This window comes from Oncorhynchus keta, chromosome 4, assembly GCF_023373465.1.
Source record: "Oncorhynchus keta strain PuntledgeMale-10-30-2019 chromosome 4, Oket_V2, whole genome shotgun sequence".
Taxonomy (NCBI): domain Eukaryota; kingdom Metazoa; phylum Chordata; class Actinopteri; order Salmoniformes; family Salmonidae; genus Oncorhynchus; species Oncorhynchus keta.
This window is the reverse complement of record NC_068424.1, coordinates 34,578,094-34,598,763: the sequence shown is the minus strand read 5'-3', so window position 1 is coordinate 34,598,763 and position 20,670 is coordinate 34,578,094. Positions and strand designations below refer to the sequence as shown.

Here is a 20,670-nt window from a genome sequence, read left to right as displayed (position 1 = left end):
TCTCATTTTCATAGACAAATGTGCTAATATTATAGTCCTGATGGATTAATGTTGCTGTTCTTGGCTTTTCCCTTGGGAAGTCCATACATACACTATCCTAGCCTTTAGTTTCCATTTACAGTGCATTTGGAAAGTAGTCGGACCCCTTGACCTTTTCCACATTTTGTTACATTACAGCCTTATTCTGAAATGTATTAAATATATTTTTTTCACATCAATCTACACACAATACCCCATAATGACAAAGTGAAAATAGGTTTTTATACATTTTACAAATGTATTAAAAATAAAAAACTGAAATATCACATTTGTATAAGTGTCCAGAATCCTTAATCAGGTCTTCTTGGGTATCACGCTACAAGCTTGGCACACCTGTATTTAGGGAGTTTCTCCCATTCTTTGCAGATCTCTCAAGCTCTGCCAGGTTGGATGGGGAGCATCACTGAACAGCTATTTTCAGGTCTCTCCAGACCTCAACACCATCCTGTCTCGAGCTCTACGGACACTTCATTCGACCTCGTAGCTTGGTGTTTGCGCTGACATGCACTGGAAACTGTGGAACCTTATATAGACAGGTGTGTGCCTTTCCAAATCATGTCCAATCAATTTAATTTACCATAGGTAGACTCCAATCAAGTTGTAGAAACATCTCAAGGATGATCAATATAAACAGGATGCACCTGAGCTCAGTTTCGAGTCTCATAGCAAAGTCTGAATTGTTATGTAAATAGGGTATTTCAGTTATTTATTTTGTATTCATTTGCAAACATTTCTAAAAACCTTTTTTGCTTTGTGATTATGGAGTATTGTGTGTAGATTGATGTGGAAAAACATTTATTTAATCTGTTTTAGAATCAGGCTGTAACATAACAACGTAAAAAAAGTTAAGGGGTCTGAATACTTTCCGAATGCACTGTACATCCAGTAATGCCGAGTTCAGTTGTTTGAATTTCCCCAACAAATAAAGTAAAGAAAAAATGTTGCCAAATCTGATTTTAGCAAATTAGGTTTTCATTACCTAAGTTTCTAAGAGTGATCTATGGCCTTTAGAAATATCCCAGAATATTAGTATAATGTTCCCTCTAAAGTAATGTGTCCAAATTAATGTTATGATAAGGTTTGGATTGATTCAATCAAAATCACATAGTTCCTGCTCTGCAGCACACAAACAGATTCATGTGGTGAATGTATTTCCATGATTTATCTTATGGGAATATTTTTGCATTGTTCATTCAAGAGTTGGCTGTGCCAATTCAACTTTAAAGTGTAGTAAAATTCCATACAGGTGAAATCATTGTACTCCTGTGCCCTCCCAGCATTAACATATCAGTGCTCCACCATCCCTGCTTACATTTCACTACATCTGGTCCACTTGTCTCTTGGAGACCGCTCCCTCATTTAAACCATTCTCGCTGTACTTTTTATGGTGATGGCTCAGCTACATTTTGGGGAGTAGCCAAGAGATACTTTCCCCTAATCTTGTCATATCCGCCGCGTGACATTCCTTGCTTCCTGACCTGGCTTTCCTCACCGGGGATGAAGCCTCCCGTCCAGCCTCCCGAAATAAAATATTAGCCATCAGGGATGGGAATCTGTTCTTGCATGGACACATACCTTCACTTGGATACATCTGTACTGTAGAGGGACAACGTTTTTCAGAGAACCAGATATAGAACATATCTCGGAAGTGAGGCATCACAGGACAGTTCACACCCCTCCCCCTGCCTTACACCCTCTGAACTGTCTCAATGTCAGCTCACAGTTTATAGAGGCTTGGGATAGATCATCTGAAATTCAAATGCCTGAAGGAAAGGAGTTGCAGCTCTATCGTTCTCCATGGACTTTGCAGACCCATTCTGTCTCTCCACATTTGATCAAATTTGTCACAGGTCATATTTTCAGGTGAGAAAATAGCTGAAAGATTTAGCTGCATTTTCCCTGTCAGTATAACCTCATGGGCCAGTTGTTCTACTCGCAGCCGATTTAGGAGCGGTGGGTTTAGGTGGCCCCTCTGGGCAAATAAACTAAGAGCTGAAAAGATAGCAGAGAAAATATACTGATAGCTCAACCTCTGAACTTTTCACCTTTATCTAATCTGACATACTTGTTACCTGAAGGTATGGTCATTGAGTCTGCCTTTGACATAACCTGATATTCAGCATGTCTATATTTTCCAGAGGGTTCAAACTCCGATGATAAGGATGACAGACACAGTACTATTCAGAATACGTGTCGTGACTTATGTGGCCTTTCGTTTGTGCCCTCAGGAAAATGTTTCAGAAACATTGAATATTGTCTGTTATTTACTGTGCAGACTACTACTTGGTTTCACGTTACAGGAATTCAAGACTTCAGAGACAAAACCAGGACTCTTGGCTGCACTGAAACTCTGACTCCCTTTAATTAAGCACTGGCCTCAGAGCAAGTGGAAACTTGTCATCCCAAAATTAATGGATTCCTGTATGAAAGCCTGCTCCTAAATTTAGAAGCATTATATATGGCTGCTATTTGTTTTTATTTCCCAAGGAGCTGGCGTCAGCCAATGGGAGAGAGGCGCCAGACATCACAAAGCCGCCTTTGTTTTTGCGAGATGGTAGCTAGATTGTCGCAGGCCAAGGCCAATATTAATGTGAATATCCTTGTAAACCCTGATTGCCCCCACAATGAAAAGGCTGTCTACAAGCTGGGAAACAGAAGGATTATCGGAAATCCTCTAATTGAGTAGAACTTCAGACTTGTGGAGATGGCAGGACAGGTGGAGACCGGCATGGAGCTTCTGCAGACTTAATCCAGCCCCTAGGGAGCGATTAGCCAAGTGTGGAGAGAGACCTGCCTCAACACAGGTGGAAAATGCCAGGGAACTGAAAAATGTTACACCCTGCTGTACTAAATGCAATCAACTTTGAAGGTAATTACAACATTGTTTATTTCAAGAGTGCAGTTGGAGATGACTGAGCTCACTCTTTCTTTAGCAAGTCACATTTAACACATCGGCCATCCTTCAAGCTCTGAGGAAACAATGTCCCTCACTCCTTTTTTGCCAGTTCACTATCGTTCAACATACAATACTCAGGGACTGCCCATGTGGGTGCACAGAAAGGTGTTACTTTTGATCTTTGTCTTCAATTTAGATAAATGAGGATAAATGAGGACAATACATTTAACAAATGTATCAAATAAAGCACAGGGGATTATTGTAAATGATGTCATCAATCTATCATCTATCAAGTTTTCCCTCATCTTTTATTTGACTTGACAAAGGTTGGACAGAGAAAGGACTTATTCATTTGGTGTGTGGCTGACCTGGAACATAAAAAGGTACTGGCAACTGTCGGAACTCACTGAGCCAAAATCCTGCCTTTGTTGGGTGACGTGGACATCTATAAGTACCTAGGTGTCTGGCTAGACTGCAAACTCTCCTTCCAGACTCACATCAAACATCTCCAATCGAAAATCAAATCAAGAGTCGGCTTTCTATTCCGCAACAAAGCCTCCTTCACTCACGCCGCCAAGCTTACCCTAGTAAAACTGACTATCCTACCGATCCTCGACTTCGGCGATGTCATCTACAAAATGGCTTCCAACACTCTACTCAGCAAACTGGATGCAGTCTATCACAGTGCCTTCAGTTTTGTCACTAAAGCACCTTATACCACCCACCACTGCGACTTGTATGCTCTAGTCGGGTGGCCCTCACTACCAGACCCACTGGCTCCAGGTCATCTACAAGTCCATGCTAGGTAAAGCTCCGCCTTATCTCAGTTCACTGGTCACGATGGCAACACCCATCCGTAGCACGCGCTCCAGCAGGTGTATCTCACTGATCATCCCTAAAGCCAACACTTCATTTGGCCGCCTTTCGTTCCAGTACTCTGCTGCCTGTGACTGGAACGAACTGCAAAAATCGCTGAAGTTGGAGACTTTTATCTCCCTCACCAACTTCAAACATCAGCTATGATCGCTGCAGCTGTACATAGTCAATTGGTAAATAGCCCACCCATTTTCACCTACCTCATTCCCATACTGTTTTTATACTGTTTTTTATTTATTTACTTTTCTGCTCTTTTGCACACCAATATCTCTACCTGTACATGACCATCTGATCATTTATCACTCCAGTGTTAATCTGTAAAATTGTATTATTCGCCTACCTCCTCATGCCTTTTGCACACATTGTATATAGACTGCCCATTTTTTTCTACTGTGTTATTGACTTGTTAATTGTTTACTCCATGTGTAACTCTGTGTTGTCTGTTCACACTGCTATGCTTTATCTTTGGCCAGGTCGCAGTTGCAAATGAGAACTTGTTCTCAACTAGCCTACCTGGTTAAATAAAGGTGAAATTAAAACAAATAAAAAAAATAAACGTTTCTCAATTTTCACTCTAATGGGTTGTCCTGAAAACTTGCAGTTTTCAAAAAAATTCGGAGCACACTCTGTCCCTTTAATTAATCAGTTCACCTTTTTGATTCTCCATCCTTTTCTCTGTGCAGTGATAGTCAATGCTCTTTATCTTTGACAATGTATGGTGGTGGAAAAGGTGTGCATTACTAGAGCAGTTAAAATGTCATCTTCCCTATCTATATTGGAATGTCTGTCGAGATTGCCAGGATAGCCATCGAAGGTTTTTTTTTTTTTGTTCTTTGCCGAGACCCCCATGATTTGATGGTGTTTGACTACACCGGTTTTGCGCCCCCTCTGGCTCGTGCGGTGGAAGAGCTCTTCGTGGGCTATACTCAGCCTTGTCTCAGGGTAGGAAGTTGGCGGTCTGTTGATATCCCTCTAGTGGTGTCGGGGCTGTGCTTTGGCAAAGTGGGTGGGGTTATATCCTGCCTGGTTGGTCCTGTCCGGGGGTATTGTCTGACGGGGCCACAATGTCTCCTGACCCACCAGTCACAGTATCCAGTATCTATGCTGCAATAATCTGTGCCGGGGGGCTAGTCTGTTATATCTGGTGTAATTCTCCTGTCTTATCTGGAGTCCTGTGTGAATTTAGATATGCTCCCTCTAATTCTCCCTCCCCTCCCGGAGGACCTGAGCCCTAGGATCATGCCTCAGGTCGACCTGGCCTGATGACTCCTGGCTGTCCCCACTCCACCCAGTCGTGCTGCTGCTCCAGTTTCAACTGTTCTGCCTGCGTCTAGGGAACCCTGACCTGTTCACCGGATGTGCTACCTTGTCCCGGACCTGCTGTTTTCGGCCTTCTCTCTCTCTCTACCGAACCTGCTGTCTTGACCTCTGAATGCTCAGCTATGAAAAGTAAACTGATATTTACTCCTTAGGTACTGACCTGTTGCACCCTCTACAACCACTGTGATTATTATTTAACTGCTGGTCATCTATGAACTTTTAAACATCTTGAAGAACAATCTGGCCTTAAATGGCCATGTACTCTTATAATTTCCACCCGGTACAGCCAGAAGACGACTGGCCACCCCTTAGAGCCTGGTTCCTCTCTAGGTTTCATCCTAGGTTCCTCCTTTTCTAGGGAGTTTTTCCTAGCCACCGTGCTTCTACACCTGCATTGCTTGCTGTTTGGGGTTTTAGGCTGGGTTTCTGTATAGCACTGTGACATCTGCTGATGTAAAAAAGGGCTTTATAAATAATAGTGATTGATTTGATTGACCTTCATTAAATTCCATTACTTTACATTCATTGGGTGAATGTTTCATGTTCCCCTGCTTTTCACATCCACACTACGTCAATGAGGTGATGTATAATTTGTGTACTCCTCATCTTCTGCACTGCACCACAGGAGGTTTTAGAAGTTTCCTTTTTCACAAACAGACAAACAAAAACGGTTCAATATTTTAGGGCAATACTGTGTAGACTCTACTTGTGGTATGTACAGTAGTGTGATTGACTGGGTACAAAGCTGGTTCTGCAGCACACCACAGGGCTGTGTTATCCCGCTGAGCTAAAGCCTTGGCATCCGCTCGAGGACCTGCCTAGGCATTAGCTCGGGGACGTAACATACGTCTTCAGGTCTACTCATTACATTAGTGTGGTTCACCGTACCATCTACATTACAGTACGAATAATGCACTTCAGAAGAGGTATCAACAGTGAAAGGTATTTTTCTATGAGAATGTTATGAAGTTGCTATTGCATCTGGGAAACTTACTGTAACAGCCACTGTTTGGAATCCTTGAATAAACTTATATAACTCATCATAGATGTCAACTGGAGATTCATGGAACCTCAATCTTTATGACATGCTCATCACATTTGCCAACACTCTCCACTGTTGGCCAGGTGATTCCCATCATGGCAGAAGGCCAGTGATGTTTCCAAACCTAACCACACTGGGAAAATAAATGGAAGCCGGCGGCAACACACTGACAGTTCCAACGAAAGTAATTAGTTCAATGGTTCCTCCTGTTTGCCATTGAAATTGCAACATGCTTTCACTTACCAGTATGCAGGTGGCAATTTCCCCCATTGAAAGGGTTTGGTGGTCAGTGATGCAGGTACTGCAATTCCTTGCTTTTTAAAGACTCGAATTTGTAACACTTTCCAGGAACACTTCATATACAGTTGAAGTCGGAAGTTTACATACACTTAGTCATTAAAACTAGTTTTTCAACCACTCCACAAATTTCTTGTTAACAAACTATTGTTTTGGCAAGTCGGTTAGGATATCTACTTTGTGCATGACACAAGTAATTTTTCTAACAATTGTTTAAAGACAGATTATTTCACTTATAATTCACTGTATCACAATTCCAGTGGGTCAGAAATTTGCATACACTGAATTGACTGTGACTTGAAACAGCTTGGAAAATTCCAGAAAATGATGTCATTTTTTTTTTTTTTTCACCTTTATTCCGCCGGATAGGCAAGTTAAGAACAAGTTCTCATTTACAATTACGAACTGGCTTTAGAAGCTTCTGACATCATTTGAGTCAATTGGAGGTGCACATGTGAATGTATTTCAAGGCCTACCTTCAAACTCAGTGCCTCTTTGCTTGACATCATGGGAAAATCAAAAGAAATCAGCCAAGACCCCAGACAAAATAGACCTCCACAAGTCTGGTTCATCCTTGGGAGCAATTTCCAAACACCTGAAGGCACCACATTCATCTGTACAAACAATAGTACGCAAGTATAAACACCATGGGACCACGCAGCCGCCATACCGCTCAGGAAGGAGATGCACTCTGTCTCCTAGAGATGGACATACTTTGGTGCGAAAAGTGCAAATCAATCCCAGAACAACAGCAAAGGACCCTGTGAAGATGCTGGAGGAAACAGGTACAAAAGTATCTATATCCACAGTAAAAAATTACTCCTATATCGACATAACCTGAAAGGCTGCTCAGCAAGGAAGAAGCCACTGCTCCAAAGCCGCCATAAAAAAAGCCTGACTACGGTTTGCAACTACACATGGTGACAAAGACCGTACTTTTTGGAGAATTGTCCTCTGGTCTGATGAAACAAAAATATAACTGTTTGGCCAAAATGACCATCGTTATGTTTGGAGGAAAAAGGGGGAGGCTTGGAAGCCGAAGAACACCATCCCAACCGTGAAGCACAGGGTGGCAGCATCATGTTGTGGGGGTGCTTTGCTGCAGGAGGGACTGGTGCACTTCACAAAATAGATGGCATCATGAGAGGAAAAGGATGTGGATATATTGAAGCAACATCTCAAGACATCAGTCAGGAAGTTAAAGCTTGGTTGCAAATTGGCCATCACAAAGCCCTAACCTCAAACCTACAGACAATTTGTGGGCAGAACTGAAAAAGCGTATGCGAGCAAGGAGGCCTACAAACCTGACTGTTACACCAGCACTGTCAGGAGGAATGGGCCAAAATTCACCCAACTTATTGTGGGAAACTTGTGGAAGGCTACCCAAAACATTTGACCAAAGTTAAACAATTTAAAGGCAATTCTACCAATACTAATTGAGTGTATGTAAACTTCTGACACACTGGGTTTGTGATGAAAGAAATAAAAGCTTCAATGAATAATTCTCTCTACCATTATTCTGACATTTCACATTCTTATTAAAATAAAGTGGTGATCCTAACTGACCTATGACAGGGAATTTTTACTGGGATTAAATGTCAGGAATTGTGAAAAACTGAATTTACATGTATTTGGCTAAGGTGTATGTAAACTTCTGACTTCAACTGTAAATACATTTCAGCTCTGGACACTTGTTTAAATTGTACCGCTGTTGTGCAATCACAAAATATTGTTTACCGAGATGCCGAATGAAACGCTTTGAACCTTTGATGCGAGCGCAATCTCTTTTTTCCCATAACACATTGGAAATATATAGCCTTACTTGGGAACATGACTAGAGTCTTTCCCTGATTCGTCACCATCATTCACTCAGCACCTTTAAAAAAAACATAAGTGCTTTAAATTAAATGCATTTCCCCTCAAAGAATGCATTCCTACCGATCCTTTTACTCTGGCAAGGTTACATGTAGTGAATGACACGGTCTTGACTGAGAAGTTCTCAGAGTTTTAGATGCAGTTACTTTAGCCAATTAATCTCACTAAGGAATGCAAGGCATTTGGTCGAGAATGCCATACATGAGCACTATATCCCTCCAATCAGGTATTATTGTGCACTTTCCACTTTCATTGCTCATGTGGGATGCATGGTCCTACAAACTATTGAGAGGAGTACTGCTTTGATTCTTTTAAACTTCATTGCTGTTTTCATTGTTGAAAACTTCATAAGTATTAGGCCTGAATAAATGACAGACTGTGTGCATCAAATATTTAGTGTATTTATGCTATTTGATTATCATTGCTATTGATACTTTTGTGCCTATGAGTTAACTTCAACCATATTCCATATCCTTCCATGACTACACTGTAAAATATTTCCTGTAAAATGTACAGGAACTTACTGGCAGCAATTGTCCAGTAAGTTACTGTAATTTATGTTACAGCACAGCTACTGTAATCCATTTTAAGATTATCCATTTACAGTACCGGAAATGTTACTGAAATCTAATTTACGGTATATTAATGGAATTACCCATGCTGTGACATATTACCCAGTGTTCTTTGCAAGTTTACATTTAGATTTTTTTAGCGGGCACTCTTGTCCTTGGTAATTTACAGGATGATTAAAAAAACACATCACAGTCATAGCAAGTAAAAAGTATCCATAACCGTTACTGAAAATGTTGTTGTAGTTAAACAAATCCAAAATATATTTTAGATTCTTCAAAGTAGCCACCCTTTGCCTTGATGACAGCTTTGCACACTCGTGGCACTCTCAACCAACTCCACCTGGAATGTTTTTCCAACAGTCTTGAAGGAGTTCCCACATATGCTGAGCAATTGTTGGCTGCTTCTCCTTCAATCTGCAGTCCAACTCATCCCAAACCATCTCAATTGGGTGGAGGATTGTGGAGGTCAGTTCACCTGATGCAGCACTCCATCACTCTCCCTCTTGGTCAAATAGCCCTTACACAGCCTGGAGGTGTGTTGGGTCATTGTCCTGTTGAAAAATAAAATAGTCCCACTAAGCGCAAACCAGATGGGATGGTGTATCGCTGCAGAATGCTGTGGTAGCCATGCTGGTTAAGTGTGCCTTAAATCTAAATAAATCACAAACAAAGCACCCCACACCACCTCCTCCATGCTTCATGGCGGGAACCACACATGCGGAGATCATCCGTTCACCTACTCTGCATGTTTTCTTTTGTTCTACTGTATGTTTTGTTTATTCCATGTGTAACTCTGTGTTGTTTGTTTCGAATTGCCAAGCTTTATCTTGGCCAGGTCGCAGTTGCAAATGAGAACTTGTTCTCAACTAGCCTACCTGGTTAAATAAAGGTGAAATGTACAAATTAAAAAAAATCTCACAAAGACACGGCGGTTGGAATCAAAAAGCTCACATTTCGACTCATCAGGCCAAAGGACAGATTTCCACCAGTCTAAACAGTTGATGTTGAGATGAGTCTGTTGAACTCTGTTAAGTATTATTTAGGCTGCAATTTCTGAGGCTGGTACCTCAAATGAACTTATCAGCAGAGGTACCTCTGGGTCTTCCTTTCCTGTGACAGTCCTCATGAGAGCTAGTTTCATCATGGGGTTTGATTGTTTTTGCGACTACACTTGAAGAAACTTTCAAAGTTCTTGACATTTTCTAGATTCTGACCTTCATGTCTCAAAGAATGGATTGTCATTTCTCTATGCTTATTTGAGCTGTTCTTGCCATAATATGGACTTGGTCTTTTACCAAATAGGGCTATCTTCTGTATACCACCCTTCCTTGTCACAACACAATTGATTGGCTCAAATGCATTAAGAAGGAAAGAAATTCCACAAATGAACTTTTAACAAGGCACACCTGTTAATTGAAATGTATTCCAAGTGACTACCTCATGAAGCTGGTTGAGAGAGTGCAAAGCTGTCATCAAGGCAAAGGGTGGCTACTTTGAAGAATCTCAAATATAAAATATATTTTTATTTGTTTTACACTTTTTTGGTTACTACATGATTCCATGTGTTATTTCTTAGTTACAATGTAGAAAATAGTAAAACATAAAGAAAAACCCTGGAATGAGTAGATGTGTCCAAACTTTTGACTAGTACTATATGTGAAACAGCTAAGCAAACACGTGTGATTTTGTCATATATGAAAAAACAGCTTTGTCTAACATAAAATTAGTAAGTAACCTAGTCAGGATTGATCATGCAATACCTTGAATTTGGAGGTTTAAATATATCCCTCTGGTGGCCAACTTGACCTATTTTCAAAAATTAAATTTATTGTGGATAGAAAGTTTAAGGCTGATGCAAATTTGTTACAGGAATCAATCACAGCCACCTAGTAAGGTTAGCATAAGGCTAAATGTGGCAGGTTATGTAATGGGAACAGCTAACGTGAAGCCCTTAATCAGGTGCAACTACGTCAACAATTTCAGTTGGCTAATGCTTAAACTAAACATTTTCTCTTGTTCACTAGTATGGCCCCAGTGCCTTTTTCAAGACTGGTCTTGAGACAGACTTTGTTGCAAAAACATTGACGCCAACATTAAACAGTCTCCCTGAGTTCCCTTTATATCCCACTGTCCTCATTTTTCTCTAAACATGTATGGGTAAACATTAAATATGCAGCAAAAAGGAACTCTGGGGACAATTTGCAGCCCACCGTCTGATTTAATGACACCCCCTAAAGTTTCCAACCTTTCCAACTCTTACATACCTCTGTTTCCAATTTGAAAGGAATACAAATATGTTTGAAGGAAAAAGTCTGTCAGTTAATGCTGTTTAGTTAATGAGTCAATGAGCAACTGCTGGAAGCATGCGACTACAGTACAGGCTAAACATGGGTGTAATATACATATTTTTTAGGCCTCCTGACATTTGCCTTGAAAGGAAAACAAAATCACCATTAAGGAACACACGACAAGGCTGTAATAAGGGAGCAGAGACCTTAGTCTCATTAGTCTGTGGATGGTGATCATTAACAGTATGAAGGTTACGTAGATCAGGTAAACAGAGCATTGTCATGCAGCAGCCCGTGAATAAACTGCACACCGGTGCGAGACACGGCATGCCTCAGCCCGCGGAATGTGCACTCCAACCCTGGAGCGACAGCATTTAAAAATAGGGTGTTTCTGAGGAACTCAACCTCCGTCTCCTCCAGCTACACTGCACACCTGTCTGTACACCTCTCCTTTTGTCTAGTCTGTCTCTACACCTCTCTGTCTGTGTGTCTCTAACTCTTCAACTGTTTGTCTGTCTGCACCTGTCTGTCTCTACACCTCGCCGACTGACTGTCTGCACCGGTCTGTCTCTACACCTCTCTGACTGTTTGTCTGTCAGTCTGTCTCCACACTGACAAGAGATTAAGGCCAATAGCGTTGATGTGATTTTGGCCTCCATTTCTCTCCATAGCATGCCACACAAACACATTATTGCCAAGCAATCACACCCCACAGTAATTGATAGTACCCGTAGGCACTGTAAATGAAATATGAAACCCATATTCAACAAAATGTATGTTGGACTATGGCATAGATGATGTCTCTCTGTAAGACGAGTGAAACACAACTACTGTACAATGGGTAATGAATTGTTAAATTTTTGTCATTATCAGACGCTCTTATCCAGAGCGACTTACATTTAGTGCATTTATCTTAAGATAGCAAGGTGAGACAAACATACATTCGGAAAGTAATCAGACCTATTGACTTTTTCCACATTTTGTTACGTTACAGCCTAATTCTAAAATTGATTAAATAACCCCCCCATCAATCTACACACAATACCCCATAATGACAAAGCAAAAACAGGTTTTCAGAAACTCTTTGTTGAAGCACCTTTGGAAGCGTTTACAGCCTCAAGTCTTCTTGGGTATGACGCTACAAGCTTGGCACACCTGTATTTTCTCCCCTTCTTCTCTGCAGATCCTCTCAAGCTCTGTCAGGTTGGGTGGGGAGCGTCGCTGCACAGCTATTTTCAGGCCTCTCCATAGATTCAAGTCCGGGCTCTGGCTGGGCCACTCAAGGACATTCACAGACTTGTCCCAAAGCCACTCCTGAGTTGTCTTGGCTGTGTGCTTAGGGTCGTTGTCCTGTTGGAAGGTGATCCTTCGCCCCCAGTCTGTGTGCGGAGGAGCGGGGTGACATGCGAGGATTTAGGATGTTTGCCGAGAATGACAGGGTGTTGTCCAGGGCCACGCCAAGGTTCTTTTGCACTCTGGGAGGGGGACACCGTGGAGTTGTCAACCGTGATGGAGAGGTCTTGGAATGGGCAGGCCTTCCCCGGGCGGAAGAGCAGCTCCGTCTTGTTGAGGTGGTGGGCCAACATCCAAGATGAGATATCTGCCAGGCACGCAGAGATGCATGTTGCCACCTGTGTGTCAGAGGGGGGAAGGGAAAAAAGTATTTGAGTGTCATCCGCATAGCAATAATAGGAGAGACCATGTGTGGATATGATGGAGCCGAGTGACTTAGTGTATAGAGAGAAGAGGAGAGGGCCTAGAACTGAGCAGTGGGGGCTAGACACAGATCCTCTCCATGTCACATAGTAGGAACGGCCTGCCAGGTAGGATGCAAGCCAAGACTGTGCAGAGCCTAAGATGCCCAGCCCTGAGAGGAGGATCTGATGGTTCACGGTGTCAAAGGAAGTTGATAGATCTAGGAGAACGAGAACAGAGAAGAGTGTGTCAGCTTTGGCAGTACAGAGAGCCTCCGTGACACAGAGAAGAGCAGTCTCGGTTGAGTGACCCGTCTTGTAGCCTGACTGATTAGGGTCAAGAAGATCGTTCTGAGAGAGACAGCGAGAGGGTTGGTCAGAGACAGTACGCTCAAGTGTTTTTGAAAGAAAAGAAAGAAGGGATACCGGTCTGAGGTTTTTGATGTAGGAGGGGTCGAGAGTTGGTTTGTTGAGGAGGGGAGCAATTCGGGCCATTTTGAAGTCAGAGGAGACTCTGCTTGTGGTCAGGGATGAGTTGATGAGGGAAGTGAGGAAAGTGAGGGATGGGAGAAGGTCTCTATAGGTGGTCTGGAGAAGGGAGGAGGGGATGGGATCGAGCGGGCAGGTTGTTGGACGGCCAGACCTCCTCACTAGTCGCAGGATTTCATCTGGTGAGAGAGGGGAGAAAGAGGTAAAGGCGTAGGGTAGTTCTGTGTGAGTAGGACCAGTGGACTCACTAGGCTGAGTGAATGAGGAGCGGATGTCGTCTACCTTATTTTCAAAGTGGTTTACAAAGTCGTCCTCAGAGAGGGAGAAGGGAAGGGGGAGGAGGATTAAGGAGAAGGTGGAAAATAGTTTCCCAGGGTTAGAGGCAGAAGCTTGAAATGAAGAGTGATAGAAAGTGGCTTTAGCAGTGGATACAGAGGAAGAGAAGGTAGAGTAGCGAGTCAAATTAGGTAATGACTAATTATCAAAGTAATATCACATTACTGTCACAAAGAGCACATGCATCCATAAAAGGACCATGATGCTTGGAGCCATTAAATCTAATGCCTAACAGTTGTCCTTAAAGCCAAGAAAGGGAAGAGGAAAAATTCACACGGTCTGTTTCACATTAAAAACTGTGATGTATGAAATACCACCCCTCCAAAATAATGACTTTAAAAAACCTTGAAAGAATAGTTGAAACTCAATGCAAAGCTCTCGATGTCAGATTTGTACGGATCATTAAGCTTTTGGCCGAATAAACCATAAAGAAAGAGCTTTTAAGTCTCCTCTTTGAAAGACACGCAGTTTGGCTTCTGATGCTTGCGATCAAATTTCACACAAATGCATTTTACTCTTTTGCAGTTGATCCAGACTGAGGGTATCATTACAGATGTCTCCAACAACCATCGCAGCGCTTTCCATCATACTTAGTTATACAATACTTTTGTGCTGTCGCAATAGCCATCACACTCTAGAATTCTGTCTCTAGCTAGGGTACCATCCAACTATCGACACATTTTCATGCGAATATTCTAAAATCTGCATGAAAACAAAATGCGTATTTTCCCACCAGAGATGTGCTTCCATCAAATTGACTTGTTACGGATAATAGGCGATGCGTGATGACATAGTTCACATGAAAATAATTTTTTGATTAAATTCCCATGTGCCAAATAAAGTTTCCATCGCATTGTCAACTCTACTGATGGTTTTGTCACAAGAAATTATATAGCTGATGTGCCCACTCTGGTCTTGGCACGTGCGCTCTAGACAACAGCTCGCAGATACAGTGCAGGTATAGCCTACATGATGAAATGATTATGGACGAAAGAGCAAGATTATTTTTATTTGTCAAATGGCAGCCAAGCATCAGTCACCAGAATAAAACCCTCAATATTTATTGAAAAGGAGTATCAAGCTCATTACCTTGCACTTTCACCACCCTGTGAAGTTCATCATAACTTATTTCATCTGTAGCCTAATAAACTGCATTCTTTCCAGAGTCATAGTTGGAGGACCACAAAACATATCATTGCGTGACTCCAAGTTTACTTTGATATAATTATTGTATCAATATTTGTGCATCAAGGTGCTTCCACCACCATTTCTCACATAATTTAAATATCCCACCTTGTCTAGCGTATTTTGGTTTGTCGACATTTGGAAAGTTTAGCGACAAATTAGCTGTTTTCATCAGGCTGTCATTACATGTTTTTATCTGACATGTACTTTACTTGCATATAAAGGTTGGATAGAAACCTGGCTAGAGAGAGAGGCATTGAAGAGAATTTGTGAGTTGACTGGCTGGCTCAGTAAACATAGCACACTTCAATCAATAAGGTCAGAGGTAGACCTGGGTTCAAATTCTATTTGAAATAATTTCAAATACTTTATCTGTTTGACTTTTGCAGTGGAGCTAATAGGAAAGTCCCCAAAGTGCAAACGCCGGCCACCTGGCACTCCTGTAGGTTGAAGCAAACGCTCCCACAAAAAAAAAAAAAAAAAAAAAAAAAACGTTTTGAAGATTTTCGAATAGTATTGGAATCCAGGTCTGGTCACAGAACATTCACTCTGCTGAGAGCAAAAAGTGTAAGGGGGCCATATTAATTTTACATGGGGAATCTTTTCTATTTAATATTAAAAATATCTTTGTTTTATTATGGTAATCAATGTGTATGCACAATTTCAAAGGATCTGAATATTGAATAAGTACTAACAGACATTTGCTTTTGATCTTTTCTGAAATAAAGCTCAGACATACTGCAGAAAATTACATCTTGAACAAGAAAAGCAAGAAATGGGGATTAATAAAAATTACTAATATATAAAACAAAACTATATAAATAGGAGATATATTACTCTTTTTATGTTAAACAAATACATTCAATAAATATATTACATAAAATGATCTGTTCTTTCCTCAAACTCAAGGCCAGAAACATCTTACTACCTCAGTTGAATTGACTTCTGTGACTTCAGTGGGTATTAACTTCATAACAAGAACACCATACAGGTACAGTACATATCATTCAAGAATGATAACACAGAGACCTGATAGCAATACAAAGCTCACTATCAATGACCCTTAAAACCAGCTTGTTCTCTGTGATGTTGAATAGTGTAAAATGACCCTCTCTGTGCCTGTCTGGAAGGTGACCCTCACTACTCAAGATTCACTCAGGCAACGCATGACCTTTGACACCAGCTCCTCTTTCCTTTCCTTGGACCGTACCACCACTCCGCGGCTCTTCAGCCAGGCCTGTAGGGTCGTCACATTGATTTTCGACAGCTGAATAAATAGCAAACAAGACATGTTCAATCATAAAGCCAATCAATCAATAAAATGTATTTCATAAAACCCTTCTTACATCCTTCTTATCCTACTGTAGGTCAAGAAAAAAATCTGAGGTGGTAGAGAATTTCCTCACAGGTATACTGGTATACTGTAATCTTTGTATAATGTAATCTTTCGGACACTTACTTTGCTTACTTTAGTTTCTGAATTATAGCTCTCGAATTGGACCGATAAGGAATTTTTTTAAATTATTTTTTTTAAATCCTTCAGCTTAGTTTACAATTAGCGGTTTGAGAGTGATGTCATCAGACAAAGTGGAGACACCTTCACCTTCTGAGGGGGGAGCACATCAAACATCAAGACATTTCTTATGTGAATCCTCCATACATTATGTGTTGAGATCCTTAGTTTTGTTCAATCTTCATTGTACAGGGAAATGTACTTTCTGTTGATTGGGTGTAGATGTTGGCAAATTTCCTGGTTTCATTGGGTGTTTGCTTACAGAAAAAAAGTATAAATGACCTAAAAGCTCAAATCTACTCGGACTTCCATAGTTTACCTTACCTGTGTTTATTCAAATAAAACCAAAACCAATGCAGCTACAAAAGCTAAATGACTGCAGTTGTAATTATGAACTATGCAGACGCTGTAAAGTAATTTAGAGTAAGAGTAACATCCCTATAGATTACATCTAGCCATCCCTGAAGTATATTAGGTAAGGTCTCTATGTCCATTCAGTGCCCATGTGTGTCCCAGTCCGAAAACGAATCCGTCAAAATGGCAGCAATCATTCTAATAAACTTTCCCCCGGCTCCCTCGTAAAAATGATCAACCGAGTCGTAACTTTTGTGAAATAGTATCTGTAAAAAATGGTATCTAGCTCGAGAACAAGACACAAGACAGATCTCATTTAGTAAAAGCTTGTAATGGAATTCAATCAGGGGTGTAGTGGGAAAATCTATTCGGTTTATGGATCTTGCTAAACATTTACTCTGATGTATCGTCCCCTAATCAATCTGCTTTGGTGGGATGTTTTGCCTCCCTCAAACCATTTGTCGAATTTATCACCTCTCTCAACACGCATAACATTTGCAAAATACATACTTTTCACTGTAAATCAAAGCTATGGAAAAAGGTCAAGGTAAAAGTATAGTAAAGGACATACCTGGTTACTTCTCGCGTGTTTCTCCACGTCCACATCCTGCACTGCAGACTTTGGCTTCTTTGGTTTTGACTCAAACCAGTCCCCTGAGAGGTGAGAACCCATTCATTTAATTACAATACAATATATATATATATATATATATATATATATATATATATATATGTTTTTTTTAAACTATTCAAATCCTCAGCAAATACACACACATAAAACATATTTGACTACTGCACAGTCTCAAACATATAGTACAGGGACAAATCCTCACCTGGGAAAAGCATTGACTTCACGCAAACAATCAAGCACTGAATGCAATGGGAGATATGCCCTTATATTTTAAATTAGGCGAGCTAATCTTAATTCCTAAGATTGAAATCCCATCGTAGCCCTTTCCTGCAGTAAAATGACCTAGTGGCCTCATGGGTGGAATGTTATTCCTATTTTTCATAATTTCAACATGAATAAACATTATTTATTTTTTAACGCTTCAAATACAGTGTTTCTGTGTCAAATAGTTTTGTTTTCAGTTTTCTGTGATGTATAGTATATATAGTGTAACGTTGGGATGCAAACAAAAAACTCTATATCTGATATGGTACAGGTGTCTTCTTTTTTTAAAGCTCATAACCATGTGTGTGAGGTGTATACTTTTGTTTCAAAGGAGATTTGTTTAAGACTACCAAGAAACACTCGGTGTGACCCTGATTTAGCCCACTGCAGTAAAAAGTTCAACTGAAATGTGATTGGACTAAATCTCAAATTACAATTACATCTAGTGTGTTTGGTGGTGACTCACCCCTCTGTTGCCTAGCAGACCAGATGGAAGAAGATGAGGGGGACCTGAGGCGATCTCGTCCCTCACTCTGAAAGCTCTCTCACTGGCGTGCACCTGGGAGGAATGTGGGGAAACCCCTTCAGGCCGCGGAAAGGGGGTCAAGTGAGGCATGGACGCTGGAGTGGGCCGGCGGGCTTCCTCTGTGCACTTGGAAGAGGTAGACGAGGAATGCAAAAAGAGGGGAACAGACGAGGAGGAAAAGGAAGAGGAGAAGAAGGCTGGGCAGGCCCTCTTCTGTCCCGACACAGGTGTCTGCCGTTGCTCCTCGGCTCTCTTCTGCTGCTTCTCAGCCAGAAGCTGGGTGACATTGACATGGCGCGGGAGGGCCTTGTTCTTGAAGATGGGTACCATCTTGGGTCCAGTCGGTGGGGCCTGGCTCTTTTGGGGGTGTGTGGTGGGTTGGGGAGGGGCAGCACTGCGATAGAGAGAGGAGGAGGGCAAGCCTCTCCCTGGGGTATAACTCTGAGTGGGAGTGGGATGGACCCCCTGGGTTCTCCCAGTGCTGAGATAGCTGCTGCTGCCACTCTGTCCCACTGGCTGGCTGAAAGTCTGGGCGCCTGGTGCCCCCCCAAATGAGGGCTTGAGGGGGCAGGAGGCATGGAGTTGACTCAGCACGGGCCTGCTAGCTGACTTGGTCGTCAAGTTCACCGGTTTGCCACTAGCCACCTGCGACCACAAAGGAATGCACAGTGCAGTGATGTTGGAACATGGGAACATACAGTTCTGGGAATTAAAAAAGTGAAACTGTACTGCAGTTCAGTAAAAAACATTTGCTTCAAAGTGGATGTACTGTACTGTAACTGCACCGTCATTACATGTTGTATTGCAAATTAACTAGTATTTGGCAGCATGTTTGTCACATTAACAATGTACCTTCATGCTGCAGTAGGTCATTTTGAAAAAATATGATATAACGGCCAGAGTTGCACCAGCTTTGTATATTATAAATGTATGAAATGAATCCATAATGACTCAACAATACCTATGAACCATATATTACGTTACCCCAAATCTAGGTACATATACAGTTATTACTCCTGTAAAACAGATGATTACTGTGAGTTCAAGTTCTACTTCATTAACTTCTTAATTAAACACTGCAAATACCCACTTGGCACAAACTGGTTTCAATGAAATTACATTGAACCAACATGTAAAAGACATCGAATTGACGTCTGTGGCCAGTGGGTAGGGTGTTTCAACAAGCTCCCACATAATTTGTCCAGCACAAATAAACCTCTATTCACTTTGACAGCGAGAGCTTCCACCACCAACATCTGTGGGCAATAACAAACCAGGGTCGTATTCACTAGGCACCAAACAGACGCAAAACGGACTGAAAGAGGGAGGGACTAACCTGAACTTATCCATTATGAATAGTTTGTTTTCATTGCAAAACCTTTTGCTACGGTGAATACTAATGAATATGACCCAGGGAAGAGGATATGACCTAGCTGCGAGCAGAACGCTTGCCATTGTTTCAACTTGAAAATTCAAGGATTTTCTCTGCCTTGTATTATTCACCCAGATTGTACTAATCAATCACCAGAAAGGGTGGGTGGATGGAGGAGGGAACCTGAGCCTTCTCTCTCTCTTTCTGCTCGTTTCTCACATCCTATCGGGAGGACCCAGACATTTATCATCACACCTCCTTTCTGACAGTTTGGAATTTTAAAAAACTGTCAAACATACATTTGGATCTAGAGAAATGTAAGGCGTAAATCTTATTTTGTGAAGATAAATTGTACAGATAAAACTAATGTGGGAAATATAAAAAATCTACTATTAAAATAAAATCTTTATCATGAATAGTGTCTCTTTTGTAAAACTTCTAAAACGTAGAAATCTTGCATGTGTAATTTGAAATACATGAGAAATATGAGCAGCACCAATTGAATATTGTACCAGTACGTGTGTCTATGTGTGCAAAATGACACACGTTGTATCAACGACAGTCTGTAGTCCTGTACCTGTGAGTGTGGACGGGTTTAGGGTAATTCAATATAGTGTAGATTTTCTTATTTTACCTTTATTTAACCAGGTAGGCAAGTTGAGAACAAGTTCTCATTTACTATTGCGACCTGGCCAAGAAAAAGCAAAGCAAAATAAATAAATAAATACAGTAGGGGAAGAGGTAGCTGTTTGGGGTAAATTATAGATGGGCTATGTACAGGTGCAGTAATCTGTGAGCTGCTCTGACAGCTGATGCTTAAAGCTAGTGAGGGAGACAAGTGTTTCCAGTTTCAGAGATTTTTGTAGTTCGTTCCAGTCATTGGCAGCAGAGAACTGGAAGGAGAGGCGGCCAAAGGAGGAATTGGTTTTGGGGGTGACCAGAGAGCTGTACCTGCTGGAGCGCGTGCTACAGGTGGGTGCTGCTACGGTGACCAGCGAACTGAGATAAGGGGGGACTTTACCTAGCAGGGTCTTGTAGATGACCTGGAGCCAGTGGGTTTGGAGACGAGTATGAAGCGAGGGCCAGCCAACGAGAGCGTAC

At 41.5% G+C, this 20,670-nt stretch overlaps 1 protein-coding gene across 2 annotated transcripts in view; it reads right to left on the bottom strand.

Moving 5' to 3' along the window:
• Positions 1–10,335: 10,335 nt before the first annotated feature.
• The window catches only part of LOC118374366 (uncharacterized protein C18orf63-like), a 38,049-nt gene continuing 27,714 nt past the window's right edge, over positions 10,336–20,670 (bottom strand). For both annotated transcript variants that reach the window (XM_035760768.2, XM_035760762.2), the window contains exons 12-14: positions 18,138–18,842; positions 17,348–17,431; positions 10,336–16,176 (exon numbers count right to left, since the gene is read on the bottom strand). In XM_035760768.2, coding sequence (XP_035616661.1) covers positions 16,054–16,176; positions 17,348–17,431; positions 18,138–18,842 — 912 coding nt within the window. In that variant the 3' untranslated portion in view covers positions 10,336–16,053. The remainder of the gene's footprint in view (positions 16,177–17,347; positions 17,432–18,137; positions 18,843–20,670) is intronic.